We start from the raw sequence: 21,001 nt of genomic DNA, 5'->3' as shown, positions 1-21,001 counted from the left end.
GTTTACCACTGTGGGATCCACCGTCAGGGCATTGTTGAAAGTCAGCCACACTCACATTGAAACGGAGGTCTCATTCTCCCAATGCATGACAGTGGATTTTCCTACAGTTGCCACTATACAATTTGGTTCACTTGATAAATTTCCAATTGGACTGATTACTTTATATGTATTACCTAAGATGGTAATGAGGTAACAAGGCATAACCGAAACATATTCAACTACCTTTACCGATCACGGATTCAAATATTTATTTATTATTATGGGTCGCCCACTGGGCTCATTTTCAGAGAAAGGTATATACAAAAATAGCTGGAAACCTATTGAACAAACAACAAAACAAATCTTGAGACAACTCTACCTCAAAATTTCCAATTCAACATCTTCACTTCAAGAAATGTTGAAATGGTATTCTACAGGCAGAAGCATTCCTTAAAGAAATGTCATACTACCACAGCTGGTGATATTACTTCTGACGTTTTGAGCAACAAACAATTTCTGAGAGAATAAATGTATTAACTTTTGCGAGTCAGGAGCTTAATATCAATTTTGAAATGGTGAGTAAGGAACTTCACATTAACATGTCCTTTCAGATAGCTTGGGGAAGTGGTGAAGAAAGAGGGAAAGCTCATGAGCATTACACTGAGCGGAGCTCTTCGCATTTTGGTTTTCCTACCCGTAAACATCCTTTAATTCGTATCACTTTAAAAACTCAATAGAATCAAAAATATAAACAGGGAATGTAAGATCGAAGTTATCAGAATACAAAACTAACACAAGTTAGGTTTGCTATAAATGTCTAAAAATACCTATCACCAATATCGCAGTCTGGTTTGGCATCATAGTTCACCTGTAATAAGAAACGAACATCTTAGATTTACTGTACCTATTACAAGTTGAGTGCTGACCTCATACTACCTACTGCCAGAACTGTTATAGATTCAGCAAAGCATATTTTACAAGATTACTGCCATCGAATAAATTGAATACTTTCTTTTTAAAATCCTCCGTGTAAATCTTCTTCTCTCCTACAGCTTACAATCATGAACTGATAAGGCACCATTTAAGATTCTCTACTGAAATACTTTATTGGTGGAAGCCAGCACAGTGGAACACGAATCTATATGCAAGTCACCACCGACTGTAAAAGAGGTTTAGAAAGTTACTTACACTAAAATACTTAAAAAATAAATTTGCCACAAATGTCGGACTGCATATAGAGATTTTTACTTGTAGGGTATAAATTCCAGACCTTATCGACATATATCCACCCAGAAGATCTCCAGTACCAGAAGCAGCAAGGCAGCAAGTTTTGAAGTGGATTTGGGAGGCTGCAGATCAATATGTATTATAAAGAATAAAGTACAGTGCTTTGAATGTAGAAAGACTACTGCGAGACCCCATGTGAAAAACATTATGCATGTCATAAAGGGTATTTTATACCAATGACAACAAAGATAAATAAGCATTAAACACAATCGGTGTCACCACGGCCAGACCGGGAACAACAACTAGCACTGGCAGATTGCTGCTCGATTGGCTCTAGACGCGGGGGGTGGGATGGGGTGCTACTGAGAAGCACAGCTCCTGCTTTTCTTACAGGGGGCTGATCTTGCAGCACTCCTGCAAAACTGCCCCCCACGGGTACAAACTCAAGCCCCACCCTTCTGGCTCACCGGGAACATGCCCAGTGCCCGCTACGACCAGTCTGGTCCTGAGTGGCACCATTCTGACACTCGACCATTAGAACACCCCTGAACAGGTCTTACAGTGGATCTAAGCTTTTAATATGGCTGTCGATGTAGATTCAGGCAGCATAATCCCCTTCCTGCTAGTGCCTCTCATTTTAAATCTACTGGAAGTAAAACACTAAATTAGTCTTGGGAATACTCTTGCTTTAGTCAGTCAAGTTCAGACTTCATCAATATTGACTTTATTTGCTGATACTTAATGTCTAAGTCGGTCATTAATCTCACAACCTACTTGTGTGTCTTAAGTCTGTCCAGGTCCGCTGCAGGCCACATGTTTTAAAGTAGTAGTTACAAGAATTAATACAAGGGAGATACAAAGAGAAACTCTGTCAGCTCAAATGTATTATAATGTATTGGCAATTCAAAACTTACGATGCCGCCTCCTTTTCTTTCATCTCATTGGCTCTTTCAAGTTCTTCTGCATTTTCATGAGCGTTGCATATAATATTCTTTCTTCTTGGTTGGAGGGACAGAAAATGGCGGTTTATTTCAATTAGTTTGACAAAAGTTTCTAATCATTCTTGCTTTTTTAAGGGTGTAAACTGTGACCATAATAAGTATCTAAGTCAAAAATGCATTTTGTATCTACCTCCCTTTGAGCACTAGGTCTGTCTAAGTGAAACATTTAAAATGTGCATTCCAATGTGTAGCTATCATAACATAAATCAGTAATAATAATCATTGTGTACTAGTCAACTATCCAACAAGCAATTACAGGAAAACAGAAAAGAAACCCCCTTAGAGGGAAATATTTCTAAAGGGTTTTAGGGTGACAATCTATTCTCACCCACATCACTGAAACAGATGAGTTTCTCAGTGCATTGGTTTGATTTGGCGTGTCAACAAAACTGAAACCACAGGGTGCATAACACAGACAAATGGATGTGTGGCCCAATGTCAACCAAGGATCAAGATGACCAGCCATAAAATAGGGTACATAATGTACACTAGTATGCCACTGGCCAGGTAGACACGTCTCTCATCCTCATAAAGGTTATGCTGCGGGCACACTCATACAAAGACTCCAAGAATGTACAGTCTTAGTGGCCTAATCATTTATTTAATTATCTGAACAAAGTACATTTAAAGGTTCTTTTAAATAAATAAATGAGGGATGGCCTGTATTTCACTGCGAGATGGATCCTCTCAAAGTACTTTCAGTTGTTAACCCGAATAATGTAACTGGGGCCTACATGGTGCTACTTTTGGCAATTTTCATCATAGAAGGAAGGTAGGGGGGCTGTAGCAAGGATAGGAGAAAAAGAGAAAACAAAAGAAAGAGAACAGACAAGAGAATAGATTGGTAAAAGAAGGGGAAACATGAAGCTTGGGAAACACAATAGGATGAAAAAAGGGGGAGACGGGATGAAAAAAGAGAAGGAACACGAAACAAGAGCGGTGGAGAGATAGGATGGGGGGGGGGGAAGTGTGTAAATGGCAGTTTATTTTCAGGAAGTTTCTGGTTTGAGTCCTAGAAGTATGCATTTTTATGGCAATTTCTTTAGTCCCTCATTCTTCTGAGTGCAAGTTAAAGGAAGCTTTGAGTGCGTTTTGAGGGGGCAAGGTGAGCAGTATCTTGCTTCTATCTCGGATCTCCCCCCTTAGGCAGACCACTACATGCTGACAGCACACTGAAGTCTGCGCAAGCAGAACAACGTTTGCAGAAATCTGAGCTGCAACTTGCTCGTTTCTTCATACTCATACTCAAGACATGCAGTGTTTCCCACGCAGAAGATCTAAAGCTTAACTAAAGATTGCAAAGGAATCAAGAAAAAGGTAGATCTTATTTTAAGTGTTACAACACATTCTCAACAAAGTTCCATTAGGGGAGATTGAATCATGAAGACTTCTGGCTCAGGAAGACATATCACAGAGAGACATCCGTTTGGTCCATTATGCGATCATTTCCAATAAACTAAAGTCTGATAATCATTCGCAATTTTGATAAATTTGGTAATGTTCTCAATTTCGTTAATTATGTACACTGCCATTATACTCAGGCACTGTGCTGATAGTTTATTGAACAATGAATTCTTTAAGGACCCACTAGAAGCAATCCCTTCAGAAGGTGCCGGTAGAGCACGTGGGGCAGCAACAACAGCCGCAGCGGAGGATGAACCTCACACCAATGTGAACCAAACAACTTTTAGAAAGACCAGCAACCAGCACATGAAAGTAGAATACCCATCTAATTCACCTGCCTATGTTTATCTTCTACGGTAGTGATAACTGTAACCCTGAGCACAACAGAATGGCTATGTAGTGGTCTATCAAACTGTGAACTCTATGTGTGGGATTCGTTACGGCAGCACTACAAGAATAGCTTTATCTCTTCCACTGTGAATATTCTCTGTTGCTGAACCCCCTTCGCTGGGTTCCACTCTAGGCTAAGGTTATTGTGAGTTTAAATGCAGCTTCCCAGCATTCAATAGCAGAATAGAAGCACAAGAAAACAAGCATGACTGACTTATGACAGTCATGGTCTAGCTCTGCCCGAGCAGGCGGGAGTACAATGTAGTTGTGTATATAATGGATAACCCAAGGCACACGATTTATTCTGGGTGCAGTCTCTGCAATGCAATAGAATTCATAACATTCAGACTTGGCAGGAGGACCGTCTCACTGAGAAAAAGCAACCAAAATAACTTGGTTAGCAAGAAGTGTGCCGCTTGAAGTTCATGTTGGAACAGGAACATAGCGAGGATGGTCATGCCAGATACCAAAATGGAAAATAACACTTCTGTTTTAATGCCATGCAGTTTACAATGTCCCTCTATTTCTGAAAAACTCGAGTCTCTGGTACTTTGTAGGCATGCTCTCTCGTTGGTTGTAGGGCAGCCAGTAGCACCAGAAAGGTCCTTGCTTTACCTGCTTGGAAGAGTCCTGCCATTAGCTAGTGGTACTCTGTCTCCAGAGGCAGCAAAAGAATACAGTTGTCAACTCTTGCATTATTCAAAACCGAAATGAACAGCTAACAGTTTGTTGGATTTTGTATGGTTGTCTGTTTTGTCTGCTGGTTGGTACTACCTCCCAATTCATCTTGTTGTCCGCTCCGGCAGAGATCATACATTTGCTCTTCAGAGCGATGCTTTGTAAACGTTATCAATGTGCAGTCGCTTTCAAACCCAAAATCTAGTGGAGCTGATGAATGCCTTAATGAGGGTTTGCCTGAATTATAAAATGTTGTTATTATTCTATCAACAGACATCAGAATTCAAAACGAGGTGGCAAGCATGTGTCTGACCCACCCAAGGAACACATGTCAAACTAGGGCTGTGACCATTTCACTCCCTCCCAGTGGATTCCAGGATCACACTTAAGATTGTATGCACAGTGTACGAAGCTGACTGGTGCATATGCCTGAACGCACCGAGAGTGGCAGCCAACTAAACCCTGACCATGACTCTTCAATCCGCCCTTCTAATGTGATCCAACAACGAGGATTCAAAAAACGACAAAAACAGAGAAGAGGGTCGTGAGGGTGTCAGATACAAATGTTCTGGAACCCACCCGAGAACAGAACCCTACCACCAGCACGCCAGGAAACCTGTGAAAACAGGACTGTCTCAGTTCATCGTCGACAGAGTTCGCTCTGACGAGGGCGGGGACTGAATAATATATTTTAAAGAATTGCCCTCTCATCCATTGAGAATCCAATTACCCTCCCCTTGGAATGCCAGGTATCCTCTCAGTCCAATTGGTATTTGCTCCTCTGTGCCAGGCATATCAGTACAAAGAGGCAATGCATATCAGTAAGGACACTGGTCATTTGCTTAATGATGCAGCTCCATCAACAGAATGTGCAGGAGTAGCAGATGTGTTTATGGCTTGCTCTATGCTAAACAATATGCAAATATTGCAGATAAGCAGCAGCGGCTCTCCCGTTCTGGCAGAGGAGCGCCGCCCCACTGCCAGCAAATAAAAACATGAAACATGTCAAATAAAATGATGATAATAAACCAATTAAAAAAACTACTTTATTATCATTTTATTTTACAATAGGAGCTGGAGCCGAGTCTTGTGGGCGGGGCCATCCACTGACAGCAGCAGGAGGAGTGGCGGGCACAGGGCACTGCAAGTGAGCATGACGGTTTGGCCAACTGTCTTAGGAAAGCAGCAGGGACAGGCTCCCAGTCCTTGTTGAAGAGTAAAATCAGCCCGCTCCGCCCAATCATCGGGCTTCTCTCATGCCGGGTGACACCAGCATGAAAGGAGCCTCTGGATTGGCGCAGGGGATTCTGGGAGCCTGTTCATCGGGAACTGCAGAACACCGAGGAAGCGAGGCGGCAGGTACGTTTTCTTTTTTTTATAATTATTTTATTCTTGTCCCCTGAGCTGCCCCACCACTTTTCCATGCTAGCATTCACCATTGCATATAGGAGGTCTAAAAGAAGGAATCAAAGTATGTTTACAATTCATCTGGTGACTAACTCAGTGCTTCTCCTCTGTACATGTGAAGCATAGAATGTATAGAGAATAGTTAACAGAATAAAATAAACACAATCATCTGATAATTACAATAGCAACACTTCATTTATGCCAGTCTTCTGATCCAATCGTTTCTGGTGTATTATGGGGTCATCGAATGCCGTGCTTGTGGGTGTTGATACGTTTCAGATCAATGGTGCTATTAAAAAGATCCTGTGGCAGGAAGTTTGGATGATGCCTTTTTAGCAGAATAAAATAATAAGCTGTAGAGGTGAAGTAAGTGACCGAATTCTCACCAACACTTTACTACTGTCTTTATTGCTTTCACTATTAAAAAGTAAAGCAATTATGTTTAGGTAGTAGGCAGGGCTTTAAGTGGGCCGGGTCTCACCGGGTCTGAGCACCGGCAGTTTTTTAAAGGGGGCCTCGAAACGGGTCTCTATCGGGCTCTGTTTTGTGTCCTGGCACAGGCAGTCAGTTTTTTTCCGGACTGCAGTGACAGCAGGCACATCGATGTGCCCGTGCTCACACTGCTTTCTTCTCAATAGTGGAGAAGTTAGGGCATGAGATCATGCCAGGTGAGCATGCAGGGGAAGGGAAATCCTTTCAAGAGAATCATTTTGTCTCTGGATTTCCCTTCTCTTTTTGAAACTCGGGAGCAGCAACATTGTCGTGGTGTCACCATGGCTGTAAGTGGAAGTTTTTTCAATATTATATACAAGTCATAGTTGCTGCTTATTTATCTTATCAACCATTGACAAAGCCAATAGTCCTGACTTGTTTTAGGTATGATGTTACTTGTTGTATCATATCTTGATGCAATAACATAAACTGCAAAAATACAAGTCGGGCGGCACACTATGCTAAGCACAGATTTTTAGCTTACGTGTTTTTTTAAGACACGCCCTAATTACATTGGCCATGCCCCTTTGACAGACCCCCCCCCCCCCCCAGTTTTTTTTATCCCACTTAAAGCCCTGGTAGTAGGTATTATTACATACATAAAAGGTCGCAAAGTTAACAAATCAAACAATTGAGAAATAAATTATTCAATAGTCGGACCTATACAAAATCTCTTCAGGACAGAAGAAAGATCCAAAAGTCGAAATATTAGGAAACTAAGCTATGGTTCAGAGTGTGCGGATACCAATTCAACTATTTTCAAAACTAAAAGTAGAGCATTGTGGCATGGAAATTTCCAGTCAGGTAAGTCCACTGTGTGATCGCATCAGTGATGTCATCAGTTGTGCCATTTGAGATGGCATCGGTGATGTCATTCATGATGTAATTTGGGATCTCATTCGCGATATCACGGTTGAGGTCTTGAGCTGTGTCTGACAGAGCATAACTTATGGTTTGCATAGCAGCCCTGGAACATTGTTGTAGTTTTTGTGGAGTTTAGTTTACTTTAGAACCAGATCTTCACTTTAACCGTGGGTATTTTTCGGTGAATTTCTGAGGTGGTGATAAACATATGCTAATGTCTTAAGAGCAGAGGTGAACATAACTTACTCTTAACAATATGGATTTGATGTATGGCATCCATATCCAGAGCCCACCTTCAGACATGCACAGCGGGTGCAAGCTAAGGCGCCATCAAGCCTGCCGTGCACAAGAGGCGCTTGTTCCACCGGGCCCACGCCCTATGACTTCCAGCAGTACATAAAAGCCTCTGACAATAGCTAGGCCCACACCATCCATTGCAACACTGCACCTATGGCACGTTAAGTTTGGCTATGGGCTGATGGTTTGGCAACGACCACAAAGCCTGGCCTGTGGTGAGACCCTAGGCCGGCACCGGTGTCACAAGGCTCAATGTACATGACCTGTGCAGCGCAGGCACTGGGATAGGACCTGGTTGCAGATCACATCCTGTGCCAGATCCACTCCACTGTGTCCATTGAGTACAGCCATTGTCCTTGCCCTGTGGGCAGCTCACAGAAATGCATTTAATCCGAGACTAGATTAAACAAATATGTTTAATTATTTTTGGACTGGGTTAAACTATGGGCACTAAATGGAAAAGGGTGCTTATGATAAGATTTTGTACTATTTTCATTAGATAGCAAGATCACTTGTGCATCACATACTTGTTTCCGAAACCCATGTGTGATTGATTAGTCACTAGTTCAAATTGTAGCGTGGATTCATCACAAACTCATTTTAACTTTTTTTAAACGTACTGTAACCTCTATGTCAAGATGCCCAAGGAGTAGGCTAGTTTAAGTATCACGGTTCATATGCAGTCGGGTACACTTCATGTCAGAGGTTCTATGCAGCAGGCAGTGACAGTATCATGAACTATATGCAGTACTGTAGTCTAAGTGTCGCGGGTGCTGTTTGGGGACGTAGTCTCAGTGATACAGGACTTTTGAATTATGTAAATCCCTGTGCTAGGGTTCTCTGCAGAAGGTGCTCTCTATGTGATGGGCCCATTGAGTATGGTAGTCTCTGTGTCAGGGGACTTATGCATACCAGCATCTACTTGTGGATGCTGTAAAGTAACACAGATTCAGCGTCATTGGGACCATGCACTTGTGCAGTGAATTGGTATCATGTGGGTTTATGTAATAGTGTTTCATGTCACAGGCGACTTTGCAGCAGCATAGATTTTTTATCTTGTGGTCTGATAGTGTAGTAAGATTTAAATGTGCTAACACATGCAAATACAAACGCGCACAAATGAACATCCCCTACTTGTGCCTTGTGTCTGTGCAACCTGCCTCTTTCTGTGTCTACTGTGCCTGTGCTCATTTTTTATTTCCCAAGCTGGCGGTGCATGTATTAGCACATAAGAGCCAGACACATTGGTTATGGCAGTGCTTGCTCTATTTACATTTGCACAACTGCCATGTCTTGAATGATGGGCTCTGGCAAGAAAGAGGAGTGATGGAGACCTTCACCTAACCAAAGCGGGTCATTCATCCGCCACTGGAAACTTAGCAGGTGTCTCACCCCGAAATGGGGAGGGAAAGGCGTGGGTTGTCAAAGCGGAAGTCATTGGTTTTATGGAAGAGCTCCCGCTCCCCAAACCAGAAAGGACCCCGTTTATGTATGAATATCTCAAATTGTAAATTTGATTAATTTAATTTGTATACTGTAAAATAATGTGTAATGCAGTGCTGCAAAACCCAATTCATGTACACCTTTGGAATCATCTCACATCATACCACTTATGCACCTTGCTCCGAAATGTTGAAGCAAGGTGTGCCAAATGTCACTTTGCAAGGTCATTACGTGAATTACATTAGGCGCCTACAAGTAAGAATGAAGTGGGCATCAGGGATAACACATATGTTTCAATTACATATAGAATTTGAGGAATGTAAAATGTATGTTTAGAAGGTACAACATCTAAGTGGAAAGACATCTTTTGAAGAATAGAATTGGTCCGGGATAGATCAGAAATGCATGTATACTGGTTAAAAACCAAATTCACCTGGTTCTAAAGACTTTACCAACTGGTGGGTTTAGAGTTCATCTGATAATCACATGTATTGTAATTGTATTTATATTGCGCTTACTACCCCTGACGAGGCGTCGAAGGGTTTTTTTCGGCAAAAAGCATGCTACTCTGGAACCCAAAAACAATTAGTGGTGAATTAGTATGGGGAAATATGAAATTAATTTGAGCAGTGGACATGTTAGTCTGGTATTTGGATTGAAAGGGATAGTGGAGGGATGGAACAGGGAAGGGTTTGCATTTTTATAGTGCTTGCTACCCTGGGAGAGGTGTTGTTTTGTCTTAAAAACATTGATTAGAATCCAAACTGTGGACAGGGCTTGAAAGGTAACACTAGTCCGAATTCTTCTCAAAATATTGCAAGATCTTTTTTTCCAGACCATTCTGAGTGAAGTTTTTTGGCCTAATGAAGTTTAAAACTAAAGGCACTGGGACAAGTGGTCCCCAAGGCCAGGCTGGCTATTCTTCCCCTCAGGCGCTTTCCTGGCAGGGCTGCCGGCACCAAACCAAGCCCCACTGCCCCTTCCTAGAGAAGTCCTCCTCCAGGGAGGGTCTGGGCAAAGAATTTTTACCATGGCGAGTCAGGTTTCTCTGCCGGCTCTGAATGTCCCTCACTACTCCTGCACGAGTACATACAAAATCACAATTTGTGAGCACACTAAATATGTTCTGGCATTGATAAATAGACATTCTGTCCTTCTCTCCCTGCAACAAACAGTAATTCAGAAATATTCACTTTACTTTTTGTCCATATCGGAGGCTGCTGCGTAGTGCAGCGCGGTCCGTCCCCAGTCATCGGCCTCGTTGATGTTGGCCCCGGTGTTCACCAGCATCTCGATGCAGTGGAAGTGACAATTGGCAGCAGCATAGTGCAAAGGCGTCCTGCAAAACGAAAAACTGGTTATTTTGGACTCCGCATGCGGCGGACGAATAAAAAGAACTAAACAACCCATTGCCAGAGGTGGCCTGTGGGGAGCGAAATGTGCTGCTGTTTACACTGGACTTGAACTGCACGAATCGAAAGAGTGAAGTAAGCAAGCCTGGCTTCCTCCGGGTGGATTTGAGTGGACTAACTCCCCCCAAACAAAATAACTAAAAAGGCAGCGAGATAAGGTACTTTACAACACTTTTTGCAAATACATTGGCTAAAAGATATAAATTAGTAATGTTCCCTCATGAAATGTTCTAATTCTTTTATGTTGTGACAAACAAACGTGACTCCCCTCCATTGATTTGAAGTTCACTCACCCCAAAACAATTTAGATAAGATTGGAAAATGGTGCATATTTTAGAAAACAAATTCCCACAATACGCCTACAAATCCATAGGAGATATAGCCAGCTCTGAAAAAGCAGCTTCACAGAGCCTGGGTTAGCTTATGTGTATTAGCAAAGGGATTATCACCCGCGAGGGTATCCTGGCGCGGAGCAGGCCGTGTTGTTTATCATTTCAATTATCCTCACTTCTATATTTTACTTCCTTTCGGAAGATTCTCAGCCGTATATCACAACTGATTATAACCTAAGAAGAGGCAAGCTAGAATCAAATACACACATCTACCATTTTCAAGCTGTATTCAGCAAAGCCACAGATTTTAGAAGCCCATAAATCATCACTATAGTCTTGGTTATGGAAACTTACTAGTTCAGACAACTGGACACCTGCGGAAGTCGGGGACCATGGCCAAAATAATTTCGATGATTTCAATCTCATAACAATACGGACACATGCATTCATCAAACAAATACACAAATTATAAAATATTTAATTTAGTTAAAAAAACAAAATATAAAAAATCTCATTTTTTATTTCAATAGGAAGGTTGGACATTTTCTACATTCAATTGAAGTCACCCCTTGTAAAAAATATATTCTGTTCGATGCACTTACATTGCTCTCACAAACCAATCTGAGAAGATCCACTTAATTTTTAGCCTCCGATTTCAAATTCCTTCACCTTTAAGGAATGTTTTAGTTTTCCAATATTACATTTTGCTTCATTATTTATATAGGATTTATTAATCTGTTAATATTATTTAATTTTCTAAACGGTCACAGACCCCGAGTGTGATCACCAGCTCATGCCCTTTATACCTACAATATGCTAAGAATTACCAATGTTAAGCCAGGTGCAGCAGCATCCAAGTGATGGGTGCCATTATGGCATGGAAATCCACAAAATGTGGAGAATTACTAGCAATATGCGTGGGCCAGTTCTTGTCTAGGTGCAGGTACCAATAAGACATTGATACCCGCAATATGCCAGCATTATATCAGGAATACGCACCTTCATGCCATGCATGCTCACTAGAAGCTAAGATTTATCAACTTTATACTGGGACCAACATTACAGGAGTTATGGCAAGTGAGTACATCAGATACCCACCTATCACTGCCTCCACCCTGGCGCACACACACACACACACACAATCAGACACACACAAGCACAAACAAGCAGACATGCACAGAGTAACACTCAATATTTGTATGTCTCCTTATCCGCGTTCCACTGTGGCTGGCTTTGGATCACAATCCATGTCAGCTGTCATCTTGGTTCCCACTCGCATCCTTTCATAGATCTAGAGTCATATTCCTGCAGCATAAGTCTCTGCGCTGGCCTGACAGGATCCGTGTCACAGTAAGTGTGACACTGTTTAAGATGTTCTCAGACATCCATGAGTGGTGTTTTCTCAGAAATGGGCAGAGAATGTGCTTGAGAGTAGACATTGTTAAATAGGATAGTGGGTCACCCGCATGTTAGTAAATGGAGGCACATGATTTTTCAGTATTAAGCAGCTGCAAGTACTTATTGAATGGTGCAGGGGCTACGGTTGAGCTTTTTAGAACACCACGGGGGACTACAGCTTTTCCTCAGATAAACCTTTTCATCTTTATGTACTGTAGCCAGCTGGAGGAGAACCATCTAACACCATTGCAATGAAAGCCCTTGCTCTGTTCCAGGATACAAACTACACTTTCATAATGAACCATGTTGAAGGTTGGTGACACATCCGAAGACCTGGTAAACTGGGGAGTCTCTTTCATCCAATATGAGATGAACTCCATCTAGGATTTTCAACGTGCCTGTTCTGCGGCCCGGGCAGAAGCCGGACAGGAAGTCTATAGGCAGCTGTTCCTTAGCGACAAAGGTGTTCAATTGAACTGTTGCACATCACTACATAACTTTCCTAACCAGGGGAGAATTGATACTGACTGACAGCTGGAAAATAGATTCTGGTCAAGGTTGGATTTTGTAAGGCGAGGGGTGGTTTTGGTCCGTTTTTAAGGCCTCTGGAAAAAATCCTTGAGGCCTGTTAGTGTGTACCAGACAGACTCAAAGATATGGAAACTGTCTTTAAGGAGGGTAGAAGTTAAGTAGTCTAAAATGCAATTTGTTGGGTTTAGTTTATTGACGATGGCAGATAGCTCATCCTTGATCACAAGCTTTTGGGATAAAGAGCCACTCACGGATGTTTCGATCTGATATCGTCTCTAATGGGTTTAATCTTGTTGGTCAAGAGGTAAGGATTTTCTTACATTTATATAGATGGGTGTATGTTGTCTGCTGATTGTGGAGTCGTGTTAGAGTGAAAGTGCCAGAAAACTAAGTGTGCAAAATGTGTAGAAATATAATTTTGCTTTTGGACCGGTTCCTTTGGCAGACCGTGTGTACGTGTACTCTCTACTAAGCCATTCTAATTTAATGAGAAGGAGAGGAGAAATGGTTTTATGCTATTCACTTCCAAATTTCCAGTTAGTCTTTGTGAGAACCAGGACAGACTCCAAATTTTGCAAGACTCTTATTAGTTGAAGAGGAGCCACCGAGTAGATAGTCAGCTGCAAGACGCTATTGTTATTCAGGACTGCACTACTGCTCTCCATAGACAAGATAAGAGGCTCACATTTTGAGGAAACATTCAGAGTGTCTCAGGCGAATTTTGTCAGAGATATAATCCATTTTCTTGTGATACAAGTTATGTTCAGCCTAGGAGCAGTAAAAGTAAATAAGGAAGAAGATGGGATAGCAGCCCGGCTAGTTAATGACTTTGACAATGAACATCATGAAAAGCGGAGCTGCAAATGTGGGGTTGAGAATTCAGCCTCTATTGTGCTGATTTTGGAACGAGCATTGGGCAAGGCTGTGTAGAAGTATGGGATTCTCTAGGGTGATGTATGATATAGTTGCCCTAATTGAGCATGACTTTGCTGAGACTCGATCAATATAATTTGAGAACCTGCCATATTTAGTGTAGTGATCTTTGAAGTTCATGTTGAGCTTTGGTGGGTGGAAGACAGCTTGAAGTTATGTGGTGCAGATTTATGGTGTTGAATGTGGTCAGCCCATTGAAAGAAAACAAACGTAAAGTGTGCTTGTTTGCAAGTGAGTGTGGCCGTATGGATGATGGTGATACCCGCACCAGGCACAGATCTTGCAACCAGGCTGTACTACTGAGCAAATATGAGCTGGGCTAAGACTCTGTCATGCAGAGGTGATTGATTCTGTGGTTTGTGGTGAAGGAGGCAGGTTCTAGGTAGTGGGCAGTAGCAGACCTGGCACTGTGGAGCCCTTCTGAGGGATGTAGGGTTGGTGCTTGAAGTAATAAGAACTTTTGTGCTTGGGTGCAGTGGTTATAAATTAGGTTAAGGATATTAGAGCTTTGAGGGTGAGAGAAAAAGGGGCGTTGAAAGGTACTGCAAATTGTTGGGATGAGACAACTTGCGTCTGACACATTTTCGATTGAATGCTTGGTGGTGTATTTTTCAACTGCAGTACCCTTTGAACTCTTTGTTTTGTTTCAATTGTAGTCTTCATTTTGCTACTTTACATATGTTTGGCTTGGACATTATAAACTCGGCATTTCTTACTGTTTTGATATACAACACATGTATGCACTTTCTCTGATGGTTTCCCTGCTGCATAGGTCAAGCTACTAAAACGTTACCCTCATTGGAACCTGCAATACCCTTTAAATGGACTGTGGTCAGTGCCTACAGGTAAGTTTCTCACACAAACAGAACCACCTGGCCAACAGCACTATGAATATCAAAATTAAAATAAACATAGGAGCTGAAGGTGCGTGGGAGAATGCATTATGTTCATTTACTGGAAAGGTAGTCTATCTTAAGGTGCGTTTCAGACTACTTCACCTTAAGTATGTCTTATGATGTCTGTGCAACATCTGCTGCCTCTAGAAGCCTATGTTTCACTGATGTCTGGTTGTACAGTGTGGAGCCTGGGAGATAGAAACAACGAGAATGGCCATATTTTTGCAGTTTTATATAGAGCAAACTCAACACGAAGGTATTGGAGCGTTTTAAATGAGCACCTGTTACATTTCACAAGGACACATTTTTTTTTCCGACATGGGGAGATTAAATGATTTCCCCAGAATCACAGAATGTTGAGCCGATGCTGAGACTCAAATCTGGTTCCCAGTTCCAAAGTCAGCATTTCTGGCCGTTACGCCACACCCCCAGAACGCCATCCCCAGAATAAGGCCCGTAAGGCTCCACTCTGGACAAAAAAAGGGAGAAGCACAACTTTTCTTAAGGCTTAAATAGTTGTGAGAACTCATCAGACGTCTTTCCAGAAACGTTATACCAGATGTTTTACTTTTCCCATGGCCTTTTCTTTTCTCAAGAGTCTTTCCGCCAGTTAAACACAAAAAACAGAATATGACTGGAATCTCGCTCATATGCTCTTTTGGTAAAGCAGAGATGGTATATGAAAACTCTGCAGGTTCTGCAATATTGTACAACTCTCTGGAACACCTTCAGTTGAGTCTCTGAAGCCATTACGCAGGACCAATACACAATGACTTGAACTCGAGTCTGAACGCGAGGATGAACCAGTCAAGAGAGTGCACCTGATGCCATAGCTAGGGACTGCATTGTTCAAAAGAGAGTCTTTAATGCAAGCGCATACGAAAGCTTGTTTCTGCTGTGTACAGGAAGACATCAAACTCAGGCTTTTTTAGCTGGAGGGTGATGGCATATTCACTGATTTATAAACTGCGGCAGCAACATAAAAAGAGCCTGATGCCTTCACAATATGACCAACTGAGAAAAAAAAGTTCTTACTTTTAATATTACGCTTTCAGTGCTTTCACTTTTATTTTGAAGCAGGGCTATGAATGCAATATTTTAAATGTTAGGATGACTGAATAATGCTATGCAAAAATAAATCACTCAAGTAACATTAATGTACGAAAGGTAAATATATGATCTAGTCTCTTTCATGCCTCAAGCAGAGGCAGCCATATTCGATTTGCAAAGGTGTCATGCATGAAGCAGCTAGTGATAACTGTCCTTGCTTTGCCTTTTATACATCTTGGCTTCCGTCACCACAGTGGATCAAGCTCTTCTCTTCAGTGACCTTTCCACTGTGTCTGGAGTTCACAGTACCACTGCAGTGGGGCTCAAAGACATTCCTGCATACCATTAGCAGCATATTAATTTCCACCCTGTTATCATTTCAAAACACTTTGGGGCTGATTATGAGTTTCGGCGGTGCAGGAGGTAACTGCTGTCATGTCTACTCAAGAACAGACTCACGGAGATAGGTAAGGATCGATAATACTTTATTTGGTTACAGGGTATTCTCCTCGTGCCCCTGCACGTCTGCCCACGTCGTCCCCTCACCCTGCAATGTCCTGCCCACACCCCTTGACCGGATGTGGTGTACGGTTCCCTCTGTGTCCATCTGGTGCAATGCAGGGTTCTAGTGCCCTGCCCCTAGGTCACTACATCTCCCCCTTTTGTCACGAAGAAGTGACAAGAAAAATGAAACACAGAGATGTGTAGATAGAGATAGATGCAAAGTCTGCCTGGGTACAGGTCGGTGTGCCTCCCATCATCACATTTCTTCTATTAGTCTTTTTGGACGTCTGCATACCCTTCTCTGGCTTGCTTCCATCTGTTGCTCTTCTGTTGGCCCCTCACTGCTGTTATGCTCCTGCTCTTCTTGTTCTGCTGCTTCCTGATCTTCTCCTTTTTCCTCTTTTAGTTCTTTGAAACGTGAACTGTTTCATGTTATCCGCTGATGTGCTGACTCTGCCGTGATCATTGGTCCCTTTACTTTCGTTATTGTTAGCGGGTCTTTGGAGAACGTGCTGTCTGATTTCCTTTGTTGCCGCTGGCGTACTACCACCCTGTCTCCTTCCTTTAGGTCTGACACGCTGGCATGTCGCTTGGCATCTGCATATCTTTTCATTTTTTTTCTTCTCCTCTTTATCTCTTTCTGCAATGCTGCTGTGATCCGGTGCCATTGTTGTCTCTATTTGCGGTCGCCTTGTTCTGCTTGTTCGTCCCAGTACTAGTTCTGCTGGGCATCTTCCTGTGGAGTTGTGTGGTGTGTTTCTGTAATCACGCAGAACTTGGCACAGAGCTTGGCCAAGTGAGATTTGCGCCAGTTTTGCTCTTTGAACTGCCTTTTTGATGTTTCCCGTGAACCTCTCCACCATTCCATTTGCTTGAGGCCACAGAGGAGTTATTTTCCTGTGGTTTATCCCTAGGTAGGCCATGAATCTGCGGAAGTCTTCCCCGGAGAATGGAGGACCATTATCTGTTTTTAAAGTGTTTCCGGTGAGCCCCATGCTGCAAAGATGTCATCTAGAATCGGTAGTGTTGCTGTTGCTGATGTCGACGGGACGTGCCGTACTATTGGAAACCGTGAGTATTCGTCGATGAGCACCAGCAGGTAGTTGCCTGTATCTAGGGGCCCAAAGATATCTGCCGCTAGTGTTGTCCACACCGCCCTCGGAAGTTCCGACATTTGTAGTGGTTCGTTTCGGGCCGGTGATCCTGTTATTTGACAGAGGTGGCAGGTCGTTATGGTGTCTTTTACCATGTGGTCTAGGCCAGGGAACCATACTTTCTCTCTTATCAGCTTCTTTGTTGCTACTATGCCTCGGTGTGACTCATGAGCCAGGTTTATCAGTTGCCTCCTGAGTGAGCTTGGTATTACTATTCTTGTCCCTCTCATCATTATCCCGGTATCTGCCTCTGACAGTTCTTCATTAATCTTCTTGAGAGCTAACACTTCTTCCTAGCATACTCCTGTTCCCCAGGTGCAATTATTGTTGACATGCCTCCATCTCTGTCTTCTTGTTATCTCTAAGGCCGTTCGCATCGTGGCGTCTTTCTTCGTCTCAATTGCCAGTTCTGTTAATGTTATTGGTGCCCGGGTGTTTTGTTTCAGTACGAAATTGAGGTACTCCTCTGCCATCGATGTCGTCTCGTGAGCTTGCGGTAGTGGGTGTCTCGACATGTAATCCGCCGGGTTGTGTTCTTTCCCTGGCTTGTGTACAATCGTGAAATCATAATCCATCAACCTTATGCCGCAGCGTTCAATCCTAGGGGGCATTTTGGCTGACGGGCTACCATAGATTGTCACTAGCGCCTGGTGGTCAGTTATGATGGTGAATGACTTCCCATAGATAAACATGTGGTAGTGTTCACACACCCACACCACTGCTAGGCTCTCTTTTTCTGGTTGCGAATATGCTCTTTCAATGTCTGTTAAACTCTTACTCGCATATGCAACAATCTTCCTTTGTGAATCTCTCCCTGGCAGATGCTGCGCTAGTATTGCTCCTAGTCCTACTGGGCTGGCATCAACGGTCAGTTCAGTGCACAGTAGGGGGTCAAAGTAGGCCAGATGTTCCACAGTCACCACCGCTTTCCTTATTTCTTCGAATGCCCTGTCGCATTCCTGAGACCAGATGAACTTCTGTCCTTGTTTTGTCACTTCTCTTAGTGGTGTGCTCACTGTGGCGAAGTCCTGTATGTACCGCGCCCAATAGCTGGCGAGACCTAGAAACGACCGTACTTCTCCAACATCCGTCGGGTGGTTTGAGTTTTTCAATGTTTCAACTTTGCTTGGGTCTGGCCTCATCCCATGTTTGGAGAAGATGTGCCCGAAGAACACTAGCTCCCCCCTTTCCAGCTCGCATTTCTCTCCATTTAACGTGAGGCCTGCTCGTTCATTCAGGTGTGGCCCCGGGTGACGTTCTCTTGCTATTGCCGTATTCGAGATCCTCATGTCCACACATATGCGGATCTTTGAGGTGTTCTTAGGGACTGCCACGATCGGGGACACCCACGGCGTTGTCCCTTCAGCAGGTTCAATTATATCCTGTGCCAGTAAGCTTGTTATCTCCTCCTCAACTTGTGGTTGTAAGTGAATTGGTACTAGTCTGTGATGCTGGGCCACTGGCTTGATTGCTTCATTGATATGTAATGTTATCTGTTTTCCTTTTAGCTTGCCAAGACCCTTCAGTATGGCTGGGTATTCTAGTAGGATGTTTTCCGTTTCCGACATGTGGTATGTCATTGCCAATAGCCCTATACCTGGGCCGTCACGTTGCTGAGCAGGCATGGTGCTGGGATGCCACCCTTAAACACATGTATTTCGTCTTGGTATGATTTGCCTTTGCAAATCTTCCCTTGTTTTCTACTGGCCGTTTAGAACCCCACGTGAACACGTCCACCATTGACGGTGACAGCTGTGGTTTCACTATCATTTTTTTGTATTCTGACATGCACATGATGTTGCAGGTTGCTCCATTGTCAAGCACGAACTTTGCTTGGTGGTTTCCTACACTGATGTCCACAGTGGCCGTTTTCTTTATTTGTTGTTTTTCCACGAGATGCACGTGCTCTGTCTCTTTGTCCTCTCTTGGTGCGTCTGACATCAGATATATTCTCGCCTCCCTCATCTGTGCTGCCGTCTCTTCGGACTCGTCGGAGGAGCTGCGATTTGCCGTTTCCATGTGTCGTGCGTATATGTTACTGGTCATCCGTGTTCTCATTGTTCTGCTTCTTTCACTTCTGAACTGTCTTGTCATGCACGTACTTGAGAAGTGATTGTCCCTGTTGCACTTCCTGCACTTCTGACCCATTGCTGGGCAGGCACCGACGTGCGGGAACTCGAGGCCACAACGATAGCACGTTTGTTCGACTTTCTTCTGTGGGATCGGCGCCTGGAATTCTTTTTTCTTGAAGTTCCCAGTGACGCGATGTGCTAGCTCCACTTTCTTCTCTTTTCCCATCTCCATCTGGTTCGCTTGCTCCGTGGTCCGTGCTTCTGTGCGAGCCATCGTCAGGATCATCTCCAACGTCGTTGGTTCCTTCAGAATGCGTGCTCGGAACTCCACTGATTTACACCCTTCGATGATGCGCAGTCTTATTGATTGCTCATTGTCGAACTCATCAAACTCGCAATATGCGACCAGTTTCCTTAGTCTCGTTGCAAAGTCGTCCAGGCTCTCTTCTCCCTGTAGTGCCCTGCCCCCAGGTCACTACAACTGCCCTGCGGCGCCCCCGCACCGCTGAGAGTTTCTGCCGCCCGCCTGCCAGATTTCAAGTTGTTTGTAGTCTGGCAGGTGGGCAGGGTGGTGTTCCCATCACAGTGCCTCTTTTAAAGGCTGCAGTGCTTTGTCCATGTCCATGCTGTGCAGGAACCTTTGTGCATGTACACAGGAGGGCACATGTTATGCCCCCCTGTGTGCATGCACTAAGGCAGGAGGCACAGGGGCCCAGTAGTGCCTCCTTTGTTTTCTCTCCTCCAAGGGTTACATGGAAGAGAAACCACCATGTAAACCCTAGAGGAGAAAAAACTCATGATATGCTTGGCGGGACCACAGCGGTCCCGCCAAACCTATTGCGGCCTCTGACCGCCATGCCTCCTCCAGGGAACAACAGTTCTCTGGCAGGGTCAGCAGTCCCAGGGCGGTCTGAATGCCAAACTCGTAATCGGGAACTTTGTTTCATTTTGGAGTTCTCGAGGTATCACCACCCTTACTATTTAGATGTGGGTTCTGACACCACAGCTGTCAAACAGACCAAATGCTAACAATGTAGATATAGTGGCCTTTGGGTCTGCCCCTTCAGCCATTGGCTTCCTTTGAGCAGCCATTAACTTGAGACTTTGTCAATCCCATCTTGGTTCAAACCAAGAGGAGAATTCATCTCTCACCTAATGCTACTGGCTGTTTGGTTGTATCCTTCCACCTCTACTTTAGTGCTTGCATTGAAATGCATGAGAGACTACTTTACAACAATAGCCCTTTCTGTCCACTCTTGCCAGCTGTGTCTCGTGTGCCTCCTTTGAAAGTGCAAATGTTAACTGTATTAGCACATTAAAGCCTGACCTACTGGCTTTCCCAATGCTTGTTAACAATTCTCGCTGCCAAATGTATCAATGATCAGCCAATTTCGGATAAGATTCAATTCTCACACCAATGGTAATCAGCTATAAATGTCCCTACCACAGTGACTCAATTATCTCCATATCCTCAACTGACTGCTTAATGTAGCAAAATCTTGAATGAGCCCTAGCTGCTAGCAGTCGAACCAATCAA

The 21,001-nt window shown here is 43.5% G+C and overlaps 1 protein-coding gene across 6 annotated transcripts in view; it reads right to left on the bottom strand.

Moving 5' to 3' along the window:
• Window positions 1-21,001, bottom strand: part of ANKRD44 (ankyrin repeat domain 44) — a 744,373-nt gene that overhangs the window by 265,247 nt on the left and 458,125 nt on the right. For 3 of the 6 annotated variants that reach the window (XM_085648750.1, XM_085648754.1, XM_085648752.1), the window contains exons 14-15: window positions 10,381-10,521; window positions 2,121-2,204 (exon numbers count right to left, since the gene is read on the bottom strand). In XM_085648750.1, the coding sequence (XP_085504876.1) occupies window positions 2,121-2,204; window positions 10,381-10,521 (225 nt within the window). The remainder of the gene's footprint in view (window positions 1-2,120; window positions 2,205-10,380; window positions 10,522-21,001) is intronic. The other 3 variants (XM_085648751.1, XM_085648755.1, XM_085648753.1) reach the window with 1 other exon arrangement.

Source organism: Triturus cristatus, chromosome 3_2 (assembly GCF_964204655.1).
Source record: "Triturus cristatus chromosome 3_2, aTriCri1.1, whole genome shotgun sequence".
NCBI classification, from domain to species: domain Eukaryota; kingdom Metazoa; phylum Chordata; class Amphibia; order Caudata; family Salamandridae; genus Triturus; species Triturus cristatus.
This window is presented reverse-complemented; position numbering and strand designations above follow the sequence as displayed.